Source organism: Phodopus roborovskii, unplaced genomic scaffold (assembly GCF_943737965.1).
Source record: "Phodopus roborovskii unplaced genomic scaffold, PHOROB, whole genome shotgun sequence".
NCBI classification, from domain to species: Eukaryota; Metazoa; Chordata; class Mammalia; order Rodentia; family Cricetidae; genus Phodopus; species Phodopus roborovskii.
Genome location: NW_026126611.1, coordinates 5602296 through 5626189, shown reverse-complemented (window position 1 = coordinate 5626189; position 23894 = coordinate 5602296). Strand labels below are relative to the sequence as shown.

At 51.2% G+C, this 23894-nt stretch overlaps 1 protein-coding gene across 1 annotated transcript in view; it reads left to right on the top strand.

The window, feature by feature from the left end:
* The window catches only part of Map3k4 (mitogen-activated protein kinase kinase kinase 4), an 81963-nt gene that overhangs the window by 33377 nt on the left and 24692 nt on the right, over positions 1-23894 (top strand). Inside the window, exons 2-10 of the mRNA XM_051206125.1 lie at positions 574-764; positions 6591-7960; positions 15104-15346; positions 17788-17934; positions 19246-19403; positions 19959-20075; positions 21305-21404; positions 21487-21570; positions 22773-23039. Of these exons, the coding sequence (XP_051062082.1) occupies positions 574-764; positions 6591-7960; positions 15104-15346; positions 17788-17934; positions 19246-19403; positions 19959-20075; positions 21305-21404; positions 21487-21570; positions 22773-23039 (2677 nt within the window). The remainder of the gene's footprint in view (positions 1-573; positions 765-6590; positions 7961-15103; positions 15347-17787; positions 17935-19245; positions 19404-19958; positions 20076-21304; positions 21405-21486; positions 21571-22772; positions 23040-23894) is intronic.

Below are 23894 nucleotides of genomic sequence, written 5' to 3'. Positions count from 1 at the left end.
TACAACATTTTTCATAAATTAAAACATGGATAGCAAGAGTTTCTGTCATTACTCTTTTTAGGTGGCTCAGTGGTGGTGGGTGGGCGCCGCTCTGTGCCAGCATTCTGCCTCCCATGTGGGCCATGGGAAATGCTGCCTGTCTGTTCGGTCTGTACCCTTCAGGAAGAGTCGGGTGAGGCCCTGGAATCCAGGGCGGGACTGTGCCTGCCCCCCTCGTTGCAAGCTTGCCAGAGCTGGTGCACAGGTCTATTTTTAGCTCTGTCTGATCTGTAACTCTTAGTCTTTTGCTCTTTTCCCTCTAATTTGCAGTTTTCTTTTTGAAGCTCCGTCAGTTAGAAAGAGCACCAAAGGCATCAGACAGGGCACACTGATCGTGCCTGCATTGCACCGGACAGTTAGTTCACGCCTAAGTGTCATGGATCCCTTGAAGGGGAATGGAGTTCCCACAGGTGGAAACTGAGGACTTACGATCCCAAGGAGATGCAGGTGGAGAAGCTCTGCGGCGTTCCCAAAGAAAGCTGTGGATGCAGCTCCTGTGTCACTAACCGGCTCTTTCTATTTGTTCTCTCGTAGGCCGGAGTGCATGTTGGGAGAGTCAGCTCGCAAGAGTCTGGAATCTGACCCAGAGGACTTTTCTGATGAAGCGAATACAGAAAACCTATACAGCACCTCTCCCCCGAGCACACCACGGCAGACGAAACGCCTGTCAACCAAGCACCAGAGGAACAGCGTGGGGAGGCCGGCCAGCCGGTCAAATTGGAAAGGTGAGCTTTCGTCCTGAAAGATGCGCGGGAGAGGGCGTGTTAGGAGCAGAGTGCCACCTTTCTGCCGCCAAACCGATATCGCGACAGGTCTTTTCGACAGTGTTAATGACGCCTCTGTTTTAAACTTCACCTCTATGTGGCTGCAGGGCTTCTTACTTTGGAGTATCACCACTAGCTGCATTGCTAGGAGAGGAGAGGGCCAGGTGGTTATGCAGTAGAGGAAGCTTTGTCTTGGGTTGTGTGAAAGAGGCTAGTTGTTTGCCAGCCTAAAACCCCCATACTACCGGGATGGCCTGCAAGTCCCCGTTTTTAGCTCTCGCCTGCGGTTTCCAAACTCTTCTCTCCAGCAGTGGTAAAGGGGTGATTTGGGAGGAGACAGCCAGGCTGTGGTTTTCTGAATTCTGGAACTCACCAAAGCCTCTGTCTACTGCCAGTGACAGTGTGGCGAGCTCTTGCTTGCTGTCTTAGTTGGGATTCTATTGCTGTGAAAAGACACCATGGCAGTTGGGGTGGTTTGGCCCATTATCATCATGGTGGGACATGGTGGCATGCGGGCAGACATGGTGCTCGGGAAGGAGCCGAGAGTCCTACGTGTTGATCCACAGGCAACAGGAAGTGAACTGAGACACTTCCTGTAGCTTGAGCATATGAGACCTCAAAGCCCACCCTCACAGTGACACACTTTCTCTAATAAGGCCACACCTAGTCCAACAACACCATACCGTCTAATAGTGCCCTTCCCAGTGGGAGCCATCTTCTTTCAAACCACCACATCTAGCGGCTGCTAGATGGGACCTCCAAATGCAGAAGCCGCAGAGGGAATCTGGATGGCACCCCGGATCTGGAACCCACTGAGAGAAACTACTCTTCCCCTTTCTCTTTGTGTACTGCCTCAGAGCTCAGCTATATCCTCTTCCTAGAAGCAGATACACGGCTCTTTGTGTTCGTATTTCTCTGAGCTCATCCTGACTGCTCCATCCCAAGGTGGGTGAGTGGAACTATGCCAAGATGTCGCCTGTGTGTGGTACGTTCGTCCTGCCAGCCCAGTCCCTGGGACCTCAGCGTTTGAGAGTTTCCTGTACAGTTCAGCAATCCACTTTTCTCAAGTTGGATCCCATGGCTTCTTGAAACGTATTGTGTTGCCTAAGATTTGGGTCCATTTTCACCTCCGCTGAGGCTTTCGCTCCGTTGACCTCTTGGTCATTTCTTCTCTGCTTGTCCTCAGCCAGCCTTTTCTTTTCTTTGGTCGGTTCTCATCTCCGCCTCCTGAGTGCTGGGATTAAATTTGAGCCACCCCCCCACCCTTCATCCCCCCCCCCAATGATTTTTTCCTTACCAGTAATTTTAAACTTTCTTTTAAAATGTTTATTTACAGTAGAATTTTGTTGTAGCTAAGTTTAGAAACCAATAACTTTGCATTAAAGCTTGTGATCTTGAGTATCTATCTCTGTCAGTTTTCTCAGAAAAATCCCTCACAGGTGCACTGGGGTGTCAGAGAAGGGTACCTGCTGAGTCTGGTGTCAGTCAGCGTTTGCTTGGTGATGGGACAACTGTCTGTAGTAGGTCCTCTTCTCGCGGCTTGTCGGGCATCCGCTCCCCGTCTTACAGACCAGCAAACTGAGACTTGGGGGTTTAAAGCAGAAGGCCCGGTTTTGTCACTGATTCTCGTGGAATCCGTTTGGACTTTTATCCCCAGACGTGTGACAGAGTGTGAGTGTAACCAAAGGGCCTGATTGGGTTTAAGTCACTACTTCAAACCCCGCCCCCCTGCTCCTGTCCTCCTGTCACAGAAAGAACGGACGGAAAAGAAAAATTGTCCCTTCCTTCTCAACGGCTTCAAATTACCTTGTTTCATAAAACTATAAAGTTCTAGGGGTGGCAGGGTCTTAGTCACATGACACATTGCTGCCTACAGTGAAGCAGCTGATACTCTCAGGGCTTTAGAGTCACAGCTGTCTAATCTGACCTTGGTGCCCTCCCTTTGTTACTGCACAGGGTCACACACTGGTTGTGAAGCTCAGAAACACAAACAGAAAAACCCTGACACTATAGGGGAGGATGAGCTGTGAGCCTGTCAGCCTGCTGTCTGCTTGCGTCTTTGCACAGTGTAAAGCTGCACAGTGCAGCTGGCTCCTGCATGCCACGCTTCCTCAGCTGCCTGTGCCTCAGTGGCCTGTGCCCCTGGCCCTGCAGGGCCATTTGCAGTTTGTCTCGGCCTCTGGGTCTCTGTTCCAGATGTTCTTGTGGGTGTGTTAGAAAGTAGCGCTGCATATGTAAGTTCTTTGTTGTCAAAAATTTTGTTCATAAATGCCAAGAGCAGATGTAACGAGGCACCCATCTAGGGCAAGTGAGCCATCTTAATAATGTGGCATTCGTATTTTAATAGTCCAGTAGCCCCGTGGAACTCATTCGCCCTCAGAACAGTGTGGCACACAAGAGTCCAAACACAGTAGCCATGTCACCTGATGCCTGGATTCTCTACTGGCTCAGGGACATTCTAGGGTGTAACCTCTGGGTATCACTCTCTTATCTGTAAGTTAGGTCTTCTCCTCCTCCTCCTCCTCCTTCTGTTGGTAACTGTCATCATTATTTAAACCAAAAAATATTACCTCAACACTTTGTTTTCTGTTAAAATAAAATTAAATTCTTACATTGTTTATGTCTTTTGATTGGCAGTCCGCAGTTTAGGACATGAAGGCGGAGGTCAGCTGTCTGTGGTCCCGTGGCTATCAGTTTAGGACATGAAGGCGGAGGTCAGCTGTCTGTGGTCCCGTGGCTGTCAGTTTAGGACATGAAGGCGGAGGTCAGCTGTCTGTGGTCCCGTGGCTGTCAGTTTAGGACATGAAGGCGGAGGTCAGCTGTCTGTGGTCCCGTGGCTGTCAGTTTAGGACATGAAGGCGGAGGTCAGCTGTCTGTGGTCCCGTGGCTGTCAGTTTAGGACATGAAGGCGGAGGTCAGCTGTCTGTGGTCCCGTGGCTGTCAGTTTAGGACATGAAGGCGGAGGTCAGCTGTCTGTGGTCCCGTGGCTGTCAGTTTAGGACATGAAGGCAGAGGTCAGCTGTCTGTGGTCCCGTGGCTGTCAGTTTAGGACATGAAGGTGGAGGTCAGCTGTCTGTGGTCACGTGGCTGTCTTACCTGACCTTTCTTCCTAGACATGCCCCCTCTTTCCATAGTTACTATTGTAGCTGTTGTTGCTGTGTTTAGTCTTCCTTTCTCCCGTTCATCTTTTCCTTCCTCTTCCTTTCCTTCTGTCTGTCCGTGTTTCTCCTTCATCCTTCCTATTGACTCCACAGACACGCCCTGTTTTAGATGATGGCTAAGGCCTGGCCCATCTCCTGCAGGGACTCCACAACTTAGAGGCAGCACACTAGTGTGGTCAGGTGCTTGAGGTCACCAAGAGTGCACAGGAGGGAGGGACCTTGAGAAGACCTACTGGGGGACTTCTGGAACAAGAGATGTTTGTGCAGTGACCAGGCTGAGTCAGGGAGAGCACGATTTCAGACTCGCGCATGAGTCATAACGATCCGCTGGTCCCTCAGAATTTTGAAGAGCTCCTTAGAATTAATCAGATTGGTCAGATTTCTTTTCAGAGCTTTCCAAGGTCTGTGGACTGGAGCATTTCTCCTTTCCATGGCTTTGTGAGTCACACTGCTAACTTGAGGACTGCAGTCAAAGTTGGACTCGCCGATCGGACAAATACATCCCTGATGAGATTTCCATTATTGTGGTTATCTATTGCCCTTTATAAGCCACCTTGAAACTCTGGGTGACAGTGGATCTAGTCATTGCTCATAATTCTGTCATGCAGATACTTAGGCAAAGTAGAAGGTCATCTGCCCATGCTGTCTGGACCCACAGCTGGAGCAGTTCCATTGGCTGGAAATGTGGCTTGTCATGGCTAGAGCTCCGACTTGAGCCCTTAGCCCTCTCCATGTGACATCTGCCTTGTCTCAGATGTTCCAGGTGGCTCCCTTGCCGTCATGTCTGCGTCTGAGCTTTGAGAAAAATGCAGGAGCAAAGGCCAAGTCACCAGTGCCTGCTGTTTGTGCCACTCATGGCGACCCTGAAGCCCTAGAGTTGCCGTCCCATTCTCAGATAGTCTGTCACCCAGGAAAGGTCAGATAGTCTGTAATCAGGAAAGGTCAGAAGCCCTGGCCTGGGCTGCAGAGATGGCTCAGTGGTTAAGAGGGCCTGCTGCTCTTCTGGAAGATGGGAGTTCCGTTCCCAGCACCCCAGTTCTGGACATCTGGTAGCCTCTTCTGGACTCTTCAGGCACATGCACACATGTGGCACACATGTAAATAAAAAGAATAGTAAATCTTTTCCAAAATGAAGTACCAACCTAGAATTTGTCCTCCCCTTGAGAAGTTTCTGTTCTCAGAGTGGCTCATCCTGAGTCGTGTTACACGTGAAGGCGTTGTTACATATGAGTGGCTCATCCTGAGTCGTGTTACATGTGAAGGCGTTGTTACATATGAGTGGCTCATCCTGAGATGTGTTACATGTGAAGGCGTTGTTACATGTGAATGGCTCATCCTGAGATGTGTTACATGTGAAGGCGTTGTTACATATGAATGGCTCATCCTGAGATGTGTTACATGTGAAGGCGTTGTTACATGTGAATGGCTCATCCTGAGATGTGTTACATGTGAAGGCGTTGTTACATATGAGTGGCTCATCCTGAGTCGTGTTACATGTGAAGGCGTTGTTACATATGAGTGGCTCATCCTGAGTCGTGTTACATGTGAAGGCGTTGTTACATATGAGTGGCTCATCCTGAGTCGTGTTACATGTGAAGGCGTTGTTACATATGAGTGGCTCATCCTGACATGTGTTACATGTGAAGGCGTTGTTACATATGAATGGCTCATCCTGAGTCGTGTTACATGTGAAGGCGTTGTTACATGTGAGTGGCTCATCCTGAGATGTGCTACACTACATATGTAACACTAACAAACCCATTGCTGAGACTACAGTCTCTTTTGGTGTTGGTCAGGAACAGACCATTCCCAACTCCAGCTGTGTATGTGAGTTTTTCAAAGCCCTGACTGACATGATTCCAGCTGTGGGGGACATGCTGCCTATGACACTGTGGCTGCTGCCTCATCCATTTGAAATCCCTGCGTAACTTACTTACACTGTGTGAGTCAGTGCATGTGGAGGGCAGAGGCCAACACTGGCCATTTCCTTGATTGCCCTGCAGTTTCTCTACCGTGACACGGTCTCTTGCTGAACTTGAAGGTCGCAAGGTCAGCCCCACTGAGTGGCCCGCAGGTCTCTGATCCTCCCGCCACCGCCGGCAGCACTGGGCTCACAGATGGCCGTCATGCCCGCCTGACTTGGATGTGGGAGTTAGGGGTCCAGGCTGCTTGAGTGACCAGGACCTTAGGCACCGAGCATCTTCTCAGCCCAGTGCATCTCCGCTCTGATGTCTCGTCACCTCATTCTACCAGGGGATTTAAATAGTTAGCTGCTGTTCTCGGGGACTCAGTCTCTGTCACGCTTCCCTCGCCATTTCCCTTCTTAAAGGCGAAGGTGTTTCCATCAAATTGAGGGGTTCAGTACATTTGTAGTGTGGAATTCGACAGTTTGTTCAGTGGTTGTGAGTAGAAAAGAACACAGGTGTATAGAAAGAAAAATGAATAGCAGCATTAAAAACTTACCAAGTGCTGGGTTGTGATTGCCTTCAGGTGTCAGCCTTTGAGCCTGTGATACTCAGAGTGGTACCCGGAGTGCAAGTGCGTGTGATTATCAGTGTGCTTTGAAGCAGTGACTAGCTTACATTTTAGAGTTTCACACTGCTCATTTTTTTCCCCCTTTCCATAGAAAAAATGAGCACACCCAGTCCGTCCCCACACAGAGATGCCGGGAAGGGAGTGGGGCCTGTGGAAGAGCACAGCTACAAGCAGGAGAGGAAGGTCCGAGCCACCCTGAGAACCTCAGAGCGAGACCACAAGAAGAGCGCTCAGTGCTCCTTCATGCTGGACTCGGTGGCCGGGTCTTTGCCCAAAAAATCGATTCCAGACGTGGATCTCAATAAGCCTTACCTCAGCCTCGGCTGCAGCAACGCCAAGCTGCCGGTCTCCATGCCGATGCCTATAGCCAGAACTGCGCGGCAGACTTCGCGGAGTGACTGCCCAGCGGATCGCCTGAAGTTCTTTGAAACACTGCGCCTTTTGCTAAAGCTTACCTCAGTCTCGAAGAAGAAGGACAGGGAGCAGAGGGGACAAGAAAACACGGCTGCTTTCTGGTTCAACCGGTCAAACGAACTGATCTGGTTGGAACTCCAGGCCTGGCACGCAGGTCGCACCATCAATGACCAGGACCTCTTTTTATACACGGCTCGCCAAGCCATCCCGGACATCATCAACGAAATCCTCACGTTCAAAGTCAATTACGGGAGCATTGCCTTCGCCGGGAACGGGGCTGGTTTCGGCGGCGCTTCCCCGGAGGGGCAGTGCAGAACCCATCACGGGGCGAGCGGTACGGGCTGTTGGACGTACCACGAGCACCTCCAGCGCCAGAGGGTCTCTTTTGAGCAGGTGAAGCGGATAATGGAGCTGCTGGAGTACATCGAAGCACTTTATCCGTCCTTGCAGGCGCTGCAGAAGGACTACGAGAGATACGCCGCCAAGGACTTCGAGGACAGGGTGCAGGCGCTCTGTCTGTGGCTGAACATCACGAAGGATTTAAATCAGAAGCTGAGGATTATGGGCACTGTTCTGGGAATCAAGAACCTATCAGACATTGGCTGGCCAGTGTTTGAGATCCCTTCCCCTCGGCCATCCAAAGGCCACGAGCCGGAAGACGAGGGCGAGGACTCGGAGGGAGAGCCGAGGGAGCTGGAGAGCGGCACGGAGGGGAGCGACGGGGAGCGGACCCCCAGCCCCAGGGCGCCAGAGCTGGGGCGGTCCGCATCCGCAGACGGTGTCTTGGACCTCCGCTCCCAGGACTGCGCTCCCAGGAGACTGGAGAGGCTCGAGTCCGAGGAGGACCCTGCAGGCTGGGGGGCAGCAGACTGTGGCCCCGAGGCCGGCTTCAGCAGGCATTGTCTGACTTCTATTTATAGACCGTTCGTGGACAAAGCGCTGAAGCAAATGGGGCTAAGAAAGCTGATCGTGCGGCTCCACAAGCTGATGCACGGCTCCCTGCAGAGGGCCCGCGCAGCTCTGGCGAAGAGTGGCCATCCGGTGGAGGTAGGTCCCAGCGCCACGGCGTTAATCCCAGCTGCTGTGCAGTGCCATCAACACGGCAAGGCATGCGTGGCGCGTGTGGGTGCGTACATGTAACTGCTGCCATAAAGGCTTGCGGTAAGGGGGGCCGTGGAGAGCTCATCCAGGTTCAGTGAGCGGAGCGGGAGTGGCGTGCGCATGGGGACACGGATGGCCGTGTGAGGGCCGTCTCCACACGGGCGAGCTGCGTGTGCAGTGAGGAGGAGGCGGCCCTGGGCGGCCACAGGCTGCTGTGAGCATGCAGCCAAGTCAGCGTCACACGCATTTCAAATGGACACGGCCTCCAGAGCCACAGGTCAGCCATTCCCTCGTGCATTCACTCGCCCGTGCGCTCGCTCGCTCACTCAATCACTCCTTCACTCACTGTCTCTCTCACTCATTCACGCACTCACTCATACTCACATTCACTCACACACATACACTCACTCCTCATTCACATACTCACTCGCTCACACCCAGACACACATTCATTCACTCATACACTCACACACTCATTCACTCACTCACATTCATACACTCATTCACTCACACACAACTCACACTCACTCACACACTCACACACACTCCTCATTCACACACTCACTCGCTCACACCCAGACACACATTCATTCACTCATACACTCACACACTCATTCACACACTCACTCGCTCACACTCAGACACACATTCACTCACACTCACACTCATTCACTCGCTCACACTCAGGCACACATTCATTCACTCACACACACACTCACACTCATTCACTCACTCACACACTCACACTCATTCACTCGCTCACACTCAGACACTCATTCACTCACACACTCATTCACACTCACTGAATCTCTTTGCTGCTTTAATTTCTTTCTTTAAAGACGCAAAGTTCTTGCTATATAGGTCTTCACTTTTTTAGTTAGCGTTACCCCGAGATACTTATTTTATGTTGTTTGTGGCTACTGTGAAGGGTAATGTTTCTCTGATTTCTTTCTCAGCCCTTTATTGTCTGTATATAGTAGGGCTACTGATCTTTTTTTTAAATCTTGTATCCTGCTATTTTGCTGAAGGTGTTTATCAGCTGTAGGAGTTCCCTGGTAGAGATTTTTACAAAGCAAACCTACAGATGTAAAATAACGATTTGTTGCCAATTTCGCATGGTGAATTGTGTGTGTGCTTTAGGAATTCATCTACAGAGGCATCAAAGCACTCGTGGCAAGGCAGGGTCGATGATTTTATTTTACCATTGTCAATTTTTACTGAAAAGTGTTAGTTGTGAGGTGATGCGTTTGGCGAAGGCTGTGGTGAGAATTGCCTCCGGATGGCTGAAGTAGGAAGCGCCCGCTCTTTTAGTTGGGTTCACACAGGGTCGGATAGTAAGGAGTCACGCGTACAGCTGGAGCTCGGCAGTAGGGACTAACCACACTGACAGGTGAGGGGCCCGAAGTCACTCTTACCTTGGTGCAAAAGTGAGAGTCTGTGTTCCCACGTCAGGGACACAATGCCTCCCTGCACGTGTGTGATGTGCATGTATGAAGTGTGTGCTGTGTATACATGTGCTTATGGGTGTGCACACTCATCCCGAGTTCATTTTGTCTTAGACATGTTACTGAGTATTTCAGGGAAAGAGCCACAATTGTTTTCTGGGCTCGAGGACAGTTTCATTAAAGTTTCCAAGAAAAACCCCAGGGTAGACCGTCTGTAAGTCTCTGCAGCTGCCTGGAGAAGGAGAATGGAGCAGAGAAAGGGGACGCTGGCGTGGGGGTCAGAGGCATGACGGGCAGGAGCTCCAGAGGAAGAGTGAGGGGTGGCCCAGAGTGTGAGGGACGCAGGCTGAGGAGAGGGAGCAAGAGGGACCGCAAGGCTGCGCTCTGCCAGGCAACCGGCAGTGGCCGAGCCAGGGACGGTCCTCATCACTGACTCAGCCTCTGGTCCTCAGACTTCTGTCTGGGAAGTGCGTGTGCTAATGCCTTCCTGCCCACCCACAGAGGAGTTGAGGCCCCCAAATATACTCATACATGCCGTAGAATCTGTATGTGTCGGGTAGAAACCCCTTCACTTTTAGGATTATTGTTACACCATGTTCCTCTAATCAAAGCTAAGTATAAATCTGTGTGAACTCTTTATTTTTAAAATGTTATTTTCCTTTTAATGCCTTCCAAATAATGGTACATTGGAGGCGTTTGAGCCTGGGGGTGAAATGCACTTGTGGTAGTGAGGGCTGAGCCCTAGCACTTGCAACAGTATGCAAGCCCGTGTGGTCCTGCTTCAGGGTTGGCAGCCTCCAGATCGGCCCGTGCCACAGACAAGGGTGAACATGCTATAATTGCGTTCTGTCTTCGTGGTTTCTGGGGTGATCTCATTGAAGGACTTTATAGAAAAGAGATAACATTTATTTGTGATTATTTGGTTTTTTCCTTACGTATGACTTTATGTCTTTATTCCTTATGATTAAATTACTTGCAAGCGGTGTTTGTAAATGACATTTAATAGCCCTTTGGAAGCATGCTCTACAAAGTACTTTTTCTCTAAAGCTTTATTGTATTTATTGTTTAAAAGAATTGCGAACTGCAGATGTCCCGCATCTGCCTGCATTTATTTTAGTAGCATGAGCAGCATCCATGCTAATGGCCTGTGTGAACCCTGTGGTTGTTGCACGCTGGCCTGCCGACTGCTCTCCCCAGGATACACCCTGACCCCACAGGCTCACTCCAGTTAGTGGATGCATTATTGTCAGTGTTCCTGCAAAAGACACTTGTTGGAAATCCGAAAGAGTGTTCCGTGAGAGACTCTCAGGTCTCACATGAAAGACTCATAATGCCAGCAGAATCTCCCCCAAAGCCAGGGGATGCTCTAGCCTCACCCCCTTGTGCACCTAGAGCTGCCCTGAGGTCTTTGTTGCTTTCTCATTTACCTTCTGATTGTCTTGCGCCTTTGCCGAGGAGCCTGCTTGGCTTTTAGGGGCCGTCTGCTTCCTGTCACCTCACTGTGATCTGATTTTCCGGGTGTCTGGTGGCCATTTCCAAATAGCAGGCCAGGCTCCCTGAGTGTGTGTGCGCAGGGCCAGAGTCTCCAGTGCCTGTCTTCCTGAGGACACCGCCTTTGAGTACAGTGACCCCTGCCAAAGGCGGCTGCGTCATGGCTGCTGTGGCCTTACTGCTGTCTTGGGGATGTCTTCTGTGTTCACACGGGTCTGCAGTTCCTCGTCCATCTACCTAGAGCAGGGAGGATGTGCTTGCTGTGGTGTAATGGTGTAGCGTGCCACCGACTCTTTGCCCCATATTTCTGTTGTTTTCCCCCCTGGTGAGAACCTGTCTGAGGGCTTGTGCGCCTTTATTTACGCTGTGGGGACTAACCCTGGAGCTGCCGGGTGGAGGTCAAGTGTCTTCCTTTGCTGTTGTCTTTTCACAGGTGGTGCACTTTGCTGGCGCTCCTGGGGAGGGTTAGTTTACTTCAGTATAGTGTATTAGGCATTAACAGTACTTGGCTGCATTTGCTCTGCTATCTCAAATACCGAGAATGTGCTCGGTTACTGTCTTAATTGCTTTCTTAGATTAGAAATTATCATGTGATTATATGTTTAATGGCCAATACAGTGCTGTTTGTCTTTGACGGTTAAACACTGTTCCTGTAGCACAGGACCTGAAGAGCCTGCCTTTCCTTTATGTTTAGAGTGGACACAGTATCAGGGACCAGGTGCCTGTCAGGCAGTGTCATTTCTCTGGTTTACCCCGAGGAAACCGGGTTAGAGAGGAGGTAACGTCCAAATCACAGTGTCGTGGATTGTTACAGGAGCCTGAGCTGTCTGACTTTAAAACATGCAGTCAGCATTCTCCAAAGAGCTTTAGACACACACACACACACACACACACACACACACACACACACACACACACACACACACACACACACCCACTGCCTGTCCTGGGTAGCAGGTTAGAATCCTCTGGTGTAGAATGCAGGGCTGTCATCATGATCAAATCTGCGGTCTAGCTAGCCAGGCACTCCAGCCTCCAAGGAGGCTGAGGTGATCCTCTCTCCTCTCGCTGCCGTTCAGTGCAGTGTGAAGCTGCCGGGCTAACTTCTCTGCTTCAGACATTGCCTGTCTGATCTCATGAGTAAAGTCACAAGAACTTGGATTGAGTGACAGCTGGAAGCACATACTCGATCCTTTGCCTGGAGGTTTTCTGTCTTAAGACAGATTTACTTGGGGGGGGGGGCTGTGCCACATAGTTTGACAGCTTGTGAGCCTGATAGTAAGATTGGAGTTGGACGGCAGTCACGGGGAGAGCTGGATCCCATGGTAACAGCATAGCAACAGAGAGCAGAGAGCCAGTAGCAGCCGGCGCCTGAGGAGGAGGAGAGTCAAGTAACTTGGTCGAGGGTGCACACACTGTACGGAGCACCAGGGTGCAAGCCCACAAGTCTGGCTACGCTTGCCTGCTCGTGGCAATACTGTACTGCCTCCTAGAGTTAATGCTTTATTCATGTGTTTTTAACGTCATACACTGACCTTAGACACACACAATACTACTTTTTAATTTAGTGGCTAATGCTTGAAATGGGAGGAGTTCTCCTGAAACTCTGGGATGAGGTTTTCCACTGGAATACCAGGGTTGTTGATTCTGGGCCTCATTCCCACACAGGGGCTGCTGGCAGGAGCTGACCAGCCTAAGAGTGAGTTCACCTCAGCCCCTCCCACATCCGCCCCAGTACACCCTTGTCTGCTGCCTACTTGGCTGCATAGAAATTTCAGTTTGCTGTGGCATCCTTAAGTAGCTCAGGAACAAGTCTGAGCACCAGGGGCTTACTGCTAGTTGGAGGTCTGGGGGTCAGCTGTGTCATGGTGCTGTTGGGGGAGCTGGAGAAGGGTGGAGGTGGGCTCTCGTGGGACGGAGTGTTCTCCATTAACTTACTGTGCAGACACTGGTTTAGCGTTCCTGTAATTAGCTGGAGATAAACAGTCTTTTCCTCAGGACCAGTGCTGGATATGACTGAGTGACTAAACATGCCTCCGAAAGACACGCGGGTTGTCAGAGACTTGCTCCCCGAGGCAGCCACAGACAACTGCAGGAGTTGGTCATTCAGGCCACCTCCTGAGCTAACTGAGTCATTGGTCAGGCACTGGCCTGTGCAGATTCACAGAGCGTGATTGCTGCAGGTAAGGCTGTGTAAGGCCTGACACCCACCTACCTTCATCCTCCATGGCTGGTACCGTCAGAGTCTGTGGATACCAGGGTTTCGGGCTGCGTAGGAGGACATGGCCCTCACAGGCACATAGTGCACACCAAGTTTCAACTAGAGGGACAAGCAAGCCTGAGAACAGGCCCGTGTGGGGCCCATGGGTTAACATGCCGGGACCCTGAGAACAGGCCCGTGTGGGGCCCATGGGTTAACATGCCGGGACCCTGAGAAGCTACGGGAAAGAGCGCACAGGACCCGGGTGTGGCCAAGGCGGCTGAGAGCCATGCTGTGCACTGGAAACAGGAGGGATGGGGGCAGGAAGGCATCTTGACGAGGGTTATTGATGTGAATTGGCTAGTCAGAAACCAAGGGTTATTGTAAGTCAGCTATTGAGCCCTGGGAAGTTGTAGCTGCCGGCGTGAACCATAGGTCTGACTCCATGTCTTTGCCTGCATTTGCTGCAAAGCAGTGGGACAGGAGACGTAGCAAATGGTCTTTGTAAGTACCTTTTCTGCAGTTTGCTCTGTTTAATCTGTGTAAGGTGGACAGTGAGTGGGGGGGGGGGGGGAGAGAGAACATCGAGGCTAGGCAAACACTTTATCCTAAGCTACAGCCCCTAGCCCAGGTCTGTTTGTAAAATAAACGGCCTGAGGAACTCCTAGGTGCTTCCAGAACCGTGCAGCTAATTACATGACCCAAATCTAGGCTCTCTGACTTTTGAACCTTGATTTTTTTTTTTCCTCCCTCACTGAACTATGATATTTCTACAGTTGCAGTCAAAATGATCTCCAGGGATAGTGTGGTTGGCACGCTGTAGGGTGCAAGAAATCCTTAGAAAGTACCATAGGGTGAATCTTGGAAATCAGGGTGAGGTAGGGAAATTCCTAGAGGAGCAAGCAGCCCTGGCCAAGGTCAGCATGATGGACACATGTGTGAGGGTCAAAGAAACCCTGTATGGGAGCATCGAGGAGTGATGTGGCCATCTGGGAGGGTGGCAGCCAGGCCAAGGCTTTAGCTGGTGGACGGAAGGTGGCCTTGAAAGGGTCAGGGGAGTCTGCGTGTGGCAGACATCGGTTCCTGTAGACTCCGGTAAACTTACAGTTTGGATACCATCAGGTGAGTCCTCTGAGTGAGTCTTGGGCTTGGCTCCTGTGTGAGGAGGAACAGAAGGTGGGTCAAAGCCAGAGTGGAGAATAACCCTGAGTGACAAGAAGGGCAGACTGAGCAGACTGATGACACTGCAGGCGCAGCTCGAGCTGCAGTTGCAGATGCAGGAAGTTGAGATTTTCAGACTTTGATGACCGCACTTCATAAAAGAGGTCAGGGTTTTTAAACACTGGTGATAGGTGGAGTTGGTGGTGCTGGTGGTAATGCCAGAGGCTTAACGATGGGGGAAGGAGCGTTCCTCTGGGGGAAAAGCTTAAGGACTGGAGAGGGGGGCAACTGAAGGGGTGCGTGACGACATCCAGGACCTCCAGGCAGTATGAGGTGGCAGGTGACTGAGGGCTGCTCTCAGAAGCACCTGTCTTCTGCAGCATCAGGAAGTGTGACTCCCATGCTAGCTTGGCTGAACTCTGTCGTTTAGTTTCTCAAAAATGGTTGCTTAAGAGTTTTGTAATCTTTTTGTCTTGTAATTTTAACGAGTCCTTGAATTCCCAGTCTAGACATAGTTGTCGATAGCACTGTGTGTAATGTGTCCCGATTTTTTTTTTTTTTTTTCTTTTTCTTTTAAAGAAACTTCCTTGTTCTGCCCGGGGCGAGAGTGTGAGTTGGCTTTCTAACACAGGGACTTGGGGGCTGTGTGTGAATGTGGGATTGTTGGAGAGCCGTTTTCATTTTTGAACGAGAACCTTGTACAAACATCAGCAGGTTGTAGCACAGCCTATGACCACAGCTTCAGGCAGCGCCCTGCCCACAGTTTTAATCTGTCTTGAACTTTTGCTGCAGTTCTCTGACTTTCCAGGTCCCATGTGGGGCTCGGATTACGTGCAGTTGTCGGGGACACCTCCTTCCTCAGAGCAGAAGTGCAGCCCCGTGTCCTGGGAAGAGCTGAAGGCCATGGACCTGCCCTCCTTCGAACCGGCCTTCCTAGTGCTCTGCCGAGTCCTGCTGAACGTTATACACGAATGTCTGAAGCTGCGGCTGGAGCAGAGGCCTGCTGGGGAGCCTTCCCTCTTGAGCATCAAACAGGTTTGTTTCAAACACTGTCTAACAGGCAGCGATTGCCTCTTACTGCGGCCTCCTCCCTCCCTCACTACGAACAGCGAAAAGGACATGTCTGTCTTAGTGTTTGTTTTTACTATTCTTTGGGGGCAATCTGGAACCAGGAACGTTCTTTATCTGCAGTTCCCAAAGATAAGAGTGTGTTTCAGCTTTTTTATCATTCCTTTGTGAAAAGCATAAAAACAGGCTAACCCGTGACTCTGTCAGTCTTGATGGCCGGCAACAAAACCCTCTTTAAACAAATCTATTTATCAGCTGGGCTGTGGTGGTGCATGCCTTTAATCCCAACACTTGGGAGGCAGAGGCAGGTGGATCTCTGTGACTTTGAGGCCAGCCTGGTCTACAGAGGGAGTTCCAGGACAGGCTCTAAAGAAATACAGAGAAACCCTGTCTCAAAAAACAAAACAAAACAAAACCAAAAAATTTATCTTTGGTGGTACTTGAGATGAGACCCGGGACCTTAACATCCCAGGTGACACCTGCATCTGCATCTTTGAAATGAACATTTATCCCTAGAAGGCGGCTTAAGTCCATATGGAATATTGTGTTGGAAGTTTGTGTCGATAGGAAACTCTCTGGAGATAATCTGGTCTCCGTGCTTACCTAAGCAGCCATGGAGATTCTTCCTTCTGAGCTGGAGTTTCAGGGTGGGCTCTGTGTGTGGGGTTGTGTCTCAGGGGCAGCATCAGGGTGACTGGAAACAGTTTCATTGCACAGAGTGAAGGCTGAGGAGAGTATCTTTTCGGCTTTGTGCTGGTAGCATGTCAACATGGAGTGTATAAGATAGTCTTTCAAGTCCTCACAGCCACCTGCTCGACAGAGGCTGAAGGGCTGTGTGGCTCTGTGAATTATAAGACAGGTGATTGGGGTCACAGAAAAGGTGTGTCTGTCTGTCTGTCTGTCTGTCTGTCTGTCTGTCTGGTCAGTGTGGACTAGGGTGACTAATGAGGTCATTTGGGAGTAGGCCCATGCCACTTGCCCCTCCAGGTGACACTCTGCACCAGCCAGAGCTCTTCCACATCAGCCCTGCTCCCTCCACCCTGTGGGCTATCTGGCCATAGCTCTGTCTTGTTCTGTGTGCTACAGTGGGCAGCCTAGCCATGCTAGTGAAATCCCTATCTCCGCCCCCCCTCAGACACTTGAGATACAACCCTGTCCGACAGGGTGGAGTCTACTTCGCTAACGGGGCAATTTATGTGAAAGCATGTCCGTGGCCAACAGTCCTAGGACTGATGTGCTATTTCAGGGAAAACAGAAAAGAAACTTTCCGCTATGAAGACTCGAGAGTCAGTAGTAAATACCTACATGCCATTTAATACAGAAAAGTAGGCACAGACACTTTTAGGAGATTTGTCTTGTAGCTAAAGTTATTTTAAAAACATTTAAGGGCTTCTGTCTATACAGTCAACCTAGTTCTTGTTTTAGAGAAATTGAAGAAAACAGAAAAGAACACAAATTAAAAGTAGTTCCCATTCTCCTGGCACCCAAGAGATGGCCATAGAGCATGTGTGTTTCCATTCAGCTTCCCTGCACACATACACTTGCTACACCGACCAGTAAGAAAGAGAGTTGGTGTGTGTGTATTGTACATGTGTGTTCATGCACACACATGTAAGTCTTCCCACTTTTCTTCAAATACTCTATCAAAACAAGACGTTAAATGGCCGCAGTACTCTCCAGGTACACGCACGCACGCACGCACGCACGCACGCACACATGCACACACGCATACATGCGTGTGCACGCCAGTCTCCTTTGCATCTCTCGTTATTTCTTGGGCCACAAGTGTAGCCGTGAGTAGTGCATTGCCCATCGTAGTCTGGAAAGCTGCAGCCTTTGCTTCCAAGCCACTGCCCTGGACTCTTGGGTGACTGCTGCCTCTGCAAATCAGTGTGACTGACGGTAGGTCTGTCCTCAGTGCCTGGGGCTTTCTAGGTTACCTCACCCCTGCCTTCTTCCCCCACCACACTCCACCTGCCACCCCAGTGTACTGCAGTTACTGCCGTCTTTGAGTTCTGATTTGCAGCTTTTGGTAGTAAGTGAAGCCACACCCTGCAGAAGCCGACACGTTTTCTGTGGTTTGTCGTTTAAATCTTGGTTTTGGTTAAAATTCCTGTTTTGTGAGTTTTTTCCTCTTCTGCCTGGTGTCTTACAGTGTACGCTGGTAAAAGTGGCCTGATTACGTGAGCTTTGTTCTCACTGTGGATTTACTTGTGGGGTGCATTCCAGCTGAGCGGTGGCTGCTGCGTGACTCTTCTCCGTGTGTGTGTGTGCTCCTGTGCTACAGATGGCCCAGTTGTCACACACAGCCAGCCCCTGAGGAGTCAGGGCGGGGGCGTTTGTGAGGACTGGCCGGGGTGTGCGGGGTGTGCGGGTGACGGCCGTGTCTCGTGTGTGCTCCCTTGCAGCTAGTGCGCGAGTGCAAAGAGGTCCTGAAGGGGGGGTTGCTGATGAAGCAGTACTACCAGTTCATGCTGCAGGAGGCTCTGCACGGCCTGGAGGAGACCGACTGCAACATGGATGCCTTTGAGGAGGACCTGCAGAAGATGCTGATGGTAAGAGAGGGGTTGTCGGCCATGTGCAGTGGGGGCGGGGCAGTTTGTCCTTACGCCAGTGGATGACATCCCCCTCCAGAACCATGGGACTCAGGAATAAAGGATCCCATAAACTTCAGAGTGGACAGGAAGTTGTTCAGGTGTGGTATTCGACCTCAGCCAGAGGCTAAGGCAGGAGGAGCATGAGGTCAAATCTAGCCCAGGCTACATAGCAAAACTGCCTCAAATGGAGGAGCGGGGGGAAGGGAAGGAGAGGGGGAAGGCAGAAGGTCACCTTGCTGTGACGGTGTGGGGAGTACTTGGGAGTCGGCATCAAGGCTGCCATCCACTTCTTCATGGCGGTATCACATCGCGCGTGGGAAGGTGGAGTGGTCTCTTCACGGTTCTGATGCAGAGCGCAAGGCCCAGATATTTTCTCCTCGGTCAGCTCATCATTGGATCAGAAAACGCCTTCCTTCCAGAGCCTGTTGAGAGGAAGCTGCTTGTCAGTGGAACATTTAAGAGAGAAAGGGATTTTGTGGCTCGCAGGCCACAGGTACAGCCCTCATGGCTGGAATGCCGAGATGGCAGGGGCATGAGGCCGCTGGCCACTTCATGTTCACAGAGCAGAAGCAGAAAGCAGAGAGTGCACGCATCCACTCAGCTCTCCTCCTCCATTTACGCCGTCAGGGTCCCAGCCAGGGATGGCACTACCGTGGTCACCCTGCCTCAGTTAACGCCAACCAGGCAATCCTCCACAGGGGACATAGTCTAGAATCCTCCACAGGGGTGCCAGGGTCCCATTACCCGTGTGTCTATAGATTCTGCCAACCTTCACACAGCAATAGGGAAACGAAGTGGGAACCGAGGAGGGAGAGAGCGTGTATAGTCTCAACCTCGGGTCGGTCACCGGGCATTTTGGCCGTGTGCCATGATTTGTACGTTAGAAGCCTTGGAAAATTCATGCCACGAATTTGGACATCAAGAAGGGGTCCGTGGGACGTGCTGATGACCCTGTCCAGCTAGAATAAGTAACAAGCAAAATCAAAGGCTCCCCTCTCAAAGGAACCTTGCTTACGCTCGTGATAAGCGCTCTTCGGGGCTAGTTCTCACCTCGCTGCGCTCCCCTGTGTTTTGTGACTGAGTCTGAAAGGTGGTGGCCCTTGTTGCTGACGACTCACGCACCAGTTGGCTGTGGCCTAGCGCCCCAGCATGCCGTGCTTTCCATGGTCCCTGTGTCCCGGTCTCCAGTTTGTATTGTGTGGTATGCAATAGGCCAAGGTCTGAGTGGCTGGGTTCTCTGAGACGTGTCGTCTGTATTTCTGGTTTAAGGTGTATTTTGATTACATGAGAAGCTGGATCCAAATGCTGCAGCAGTTACCTCAGGCTTCCCACAGCTTGAAAAACCTGTTAGAAGAGGAATGGAACTTCACCAAAGAAATAACTCACTACATCCGAGGGGGAGAAGCGCAGGCCGGGAAGCTTTTCTGGTAGGAGCCTTTGTGCTCAGGGATACCGCCCCCCCCCCTTGTACACACGTGTCAGTTATGAGCAGTCGCAGGTCCCTGCCTGGGTCCACAGGGTCTCACCTGGGTGGTTTGCCCCCGTGTGGGGACGGTTTTGTCATCTTCTGGGGAGGGCACTGCTGGCGAGGGGCTAGCACAGTGTTTGCCTCGCTCTGTGTGCTTGGCTCTTCGTGAATACTGGAGAAAGTGCAGCAGCTGTAAGAGCTAACCCCAAGGGGAAGTTTCAGACCTGCCGTGTCTCAGGGGTTTGCTTTTCGCTGCCTGTCCTTTGGGTGCTCCGAGGCATTTTATACTTGGACATTTCGGCAATAACATTGTGGGTTCACGCAACTACTGCGTACAGTTTACCAGCAGGGGTTACACTCCGTGTCGTGTAGTAGAACAGAGGCGAGGTGCGCTATCATCTAGGTTTCTGTGTTTCTCGTCTGTCGTGTGCTAAGAGAGAACTCGTGTTGATTTGTAACTGTTGCGGCGACAGCTGACTCCCCTCTGCTTTGCTGTCTGTCCCTGTCCCCCCAGTGACATTGCAGGTATGCTGCTGAAATCCACGGGGAGCTTTCTGGAATCTGGCCTGCAGGAGAGCTGTGCGGAGCTGTGCACCGGTCCCGATGACAACGGCGCTGCCGACGAGCTAAGGTGGCGTCACCCTGGCTGTCTGTCTGTCCCTCACTTCCCCGTGTGCTTCCAGACATGTCTGTTCCGACTGGACTGTGATGGACCCCGGGGGTGTGGGGGCACGGATGGCGTGAGGAGGGGGAGTCAGTGGTCTTTACATGGAAAGGACTTCAGAGCCAACCACGATGAAAATAGTGGAAGTGGATACTAACGGAAAGTAGCTATAGCAACCCTCTGCAGCCATGTTTTCCTAGAGCGCCTTTCAGGGTACCCTTTTGTCCCGTAGCGTTGCTACCTTCTAATGCCCTTTGGACATTTCTATTGTTGATGCTTGGCTTATCCCTTCTGTTAAACATTTGGGTAAATGCATGAGCCAGGGCTCACTGTGGAATTGATTCCCTTCAGTGTCATGCAGATGCCGCTGAACCGTTGAAATTGCACCCATCTAGAGAGAGAGACAGTGTGTGTGTGTGTGTGTGTGTGTGTGTGTGTGTGTGTGTGTGTGTGTGTGAAGGTGTTGCACATAGAACCATCTTGTGGCCATCTGTCTACCAGGTGCATTGCTGTTGGTCTGTATGGCTGAGGCATTTTCCTTACTGACCTAAACCTGGTGAAGAGCAGTTGAGTTTCAGAACATCTAGATGTAGACGTCCCCATCCCCACCGAGGCTCTGAGCTGGTAAAACACTGATGGCCAAGCCACCCAGCCAGCCTTTGTGTTTATAAATGTAAATTCTGAGTGAGACTTGTAAAATGGAGGCAGGGAGCTAGGCCACGGCTCCCCTCATATGCCAGGGATGTGGAGGGGCCTCGGAGGCCTGCTCCATGGTGTCCTGCCCGTGACCAGCTGCCATGGCAGCACCGTGCCACACAAGTGAGCATGAGCTGCCAGGTGGCCCTAGGGGGACTAGCTGTTCTCGCTACACCGGGTGTGTATTCCTTTCCAATTATTACAAGCTCTTAAACTCTAAGAACGTGTCGTAGCAATGTCTAGAAGATTAAACATACTGCGACTGGAGGGCTATTTGCTGTTCCCCTGTGTGCATGAAATACTCAAGTACTTTCTGCCAAAGCCGGAGGATCGAGCGAGCTCCCAGTACTCTGGTCACAGTCTCAGTAACTGCTTATTCCCATTGACGAAGTCTGCGGGTGCTTTTTGTTGCTGTGATTTGAAATTTGCTGCATGTTTGTTACTGGCTGCGCTTGAGCTCTGGTGCCCGGTCTGAACTAACGGAGCTTCGCCCCTGGCAGGAGGTCTGTCATAGAGATGAGCCGAGCCCTCAAGGAGCTCTTCCACGAGGCGCGGGAGAGGGCCTCCAAGGCCCTGGGCTTTGCCAAAATGCTGAGGAAGGTGAGTCCACCGGCTGACTGCTGCCCGTCTCTCATTTTGACCTTAACGCTGATCCTAAGAGACTTGTCTTGTGTGATCCTAGGACCTGGAAATAGCCGCAGAATTTGTACTGTCTGCCTCAGTCCAAGAGCTCCTGGACGTCCTGAGAGCAAAGCAGTATGTTAAGGTGAGTCCCATGGTGTTCCCGGAGCCCTTGGTCTCCTCCATTCTAAAGAGGCTGTGGGGCCCGCACACTGACTGGACATGTTCAGGGTAACACACTGCCTCATACTTACAACAACCTTCTTATAAATATAGAGGAAGAACCAACCACAGTGTCTACTGATTGTTAACGTAGTTGTGCGTATTTAAAGTAGTGACTACAATAGTGGATATAAACAGTAGTTGACTGTTGTGTTGACTGTAGTGTTTGCCTGAAGGTCTCTGTGAATCTTTGGCAATGCGTCCTAGTTGTCATCATAGTTACTTCTTGGGCCCATCTTTACACCTCTTTTAAGTTTGAGATTTATCACTTTGGGATCTGCATATGACATGTCATTGGTAACTATGCCAAGCCCAGGTTTCTGTTATTGTGATAAATCACTATGACCAAAGCAACTTGGGGAGGAAAGGGTTTATATGGCTCCAAATCACCTTTCATCTCTGTCGGAGGCCAGGACAGGAACTCAAACAGGGCAGGAATCTATAGGTGGGAGCTGCTGCAGAGGCCATGGAGGGGTGCAGCTTACCGGCTTGCTCCTGTGGCTTGCTCCACCTCAGCCTGCTTTCTTACAAAAACCCACATGCGTGAGCCTAGGGATGGCCCCACCCACAGTGGGCTGGGCTGTCCCCGTCAATCACTAATTAAGAAAATGCCATACAGGCTTGCCTGCAGCATGACATTACAGAGGTGTTTTCTAAGCTGAGGCTCCCTGCTCTCAGATGACTCCAGCCTGTGCCAAGTAGGCATTAAACCAACCAACCCAGGGGTGTGGCATACCCCTGACATGACATTGATTGCCTCACCTTCCGGAACCTAGCACTGACAGTTCTTCCCTCCTGAAGAATGAGGTGTTGGATGTGGGACAGTGAAGTAGTGCCCTATATCTGGAGAAACTTCCACACTGTCCCCAGTCCCTGCCCAGCCCCTCTCCCTTCTGCCTTGACCCTCCCATAGCTGAACCACTTACAGTTCAGCTTGCTGTCGGCACAGATGCCTCTCCCACACAGGAGTCTATCCACTCCTGCCCCCAGACCCCTAGGCCGGCCCTGAATTAATTCCCTAGATAGCCCATGCCTTCTGAGTGCTAGGAATGCAGACGTGTGCCTCTGCCTGGCTGTTTTCAATCTCGTATTTCTTTGTTTGAGACTGGGTTTTTTGCTTTCCAGGTACAGATTCCCGGGCTAGAGAATTTGCACGTGTTTGTCCCCGACAGCCTTGCGGAGGAGAAGAGAATTATTCTGCAGTTACTCAATGCTGCCACGGGAAAGGACTGCTCAAAAGATCCAGACGAAGTCTTCATTGATGCCTTTCTGCTTCTGACCAAGCACGGGGACCGAGCCTGTGACTCGGAAGATGGATGGGCCACCTGGGACTCACGGGCTGTCAGAATTGTGCCCCAGGTGGAAACTGTTGATACCCTGAGAAGCATGCAGGTGAGTGATGGTGCCCTTCGGTTGTGATGCTCAGAATGCTTTTATGAAACGGACTGAGGCACTGTGGCGGCTTCTAGACATCACCCCTAGTGATCTGAAGTGTGTGCTCCCCCAAATGGCTCACGACATGAATCGTTAGCATGATTATACCAGGAGTGTCCCGCAAGTTTAAGTGTGTCAGCTTATACTGGATGTCTGAAATAATCTGTGTGCTTGCTTTTTACCTTTTAGTGCTCAGTGAGTTACATTTAAAAGGTGTCATTGCATTGATGAGCCATGATTCTAGACAGCCAGTCCCAGGGTGCCCCTGAAGGACTGCAGCAGTTCTCACTTGTATAGTGGAGGGCACCTCGAGGGTCCCGAGCAGGTTCTGAGACACTGATGACCGCCTCACCTGTGCCCCGCTCAGGGGCGGGGAAGGCTGGTGTTCACGTGCACCTGGAGCGCTGCTGGACCAGCCACGGTCTCCTCCACCCCGCACTCTCTCTCTGGTGCACGTTGGCTGGTTTAAATCAGAAGTGTGGTAGCGAATGCCTGTAAACGTGTCCTCCCACATCTCCGGCTGACACCCGCCTGGCAGCCAGACGAGCGCTCAGCACGTGATCTGTCTGGTGTCCCCAGGGCCGCTGCCACAGCTCAGGCGCTGTTGCCTTTGCTGAACAGCTGTCTTCCCTGTTTGTATACAGATTTCCTGCTTCAAGCCCCTTTCTGTCCCCCAGTTCTCCAGCAAGCTTGTGGTTTGTTGGAGAGCGAGCATGTCAACGTGCAGATCTTTCTATCCTGAATACTGCGGTGACTCCCAGTCTCTTAAAGGTTAAACTCACACAGCCTCGATGCTGGAGTGATTGATTCCAG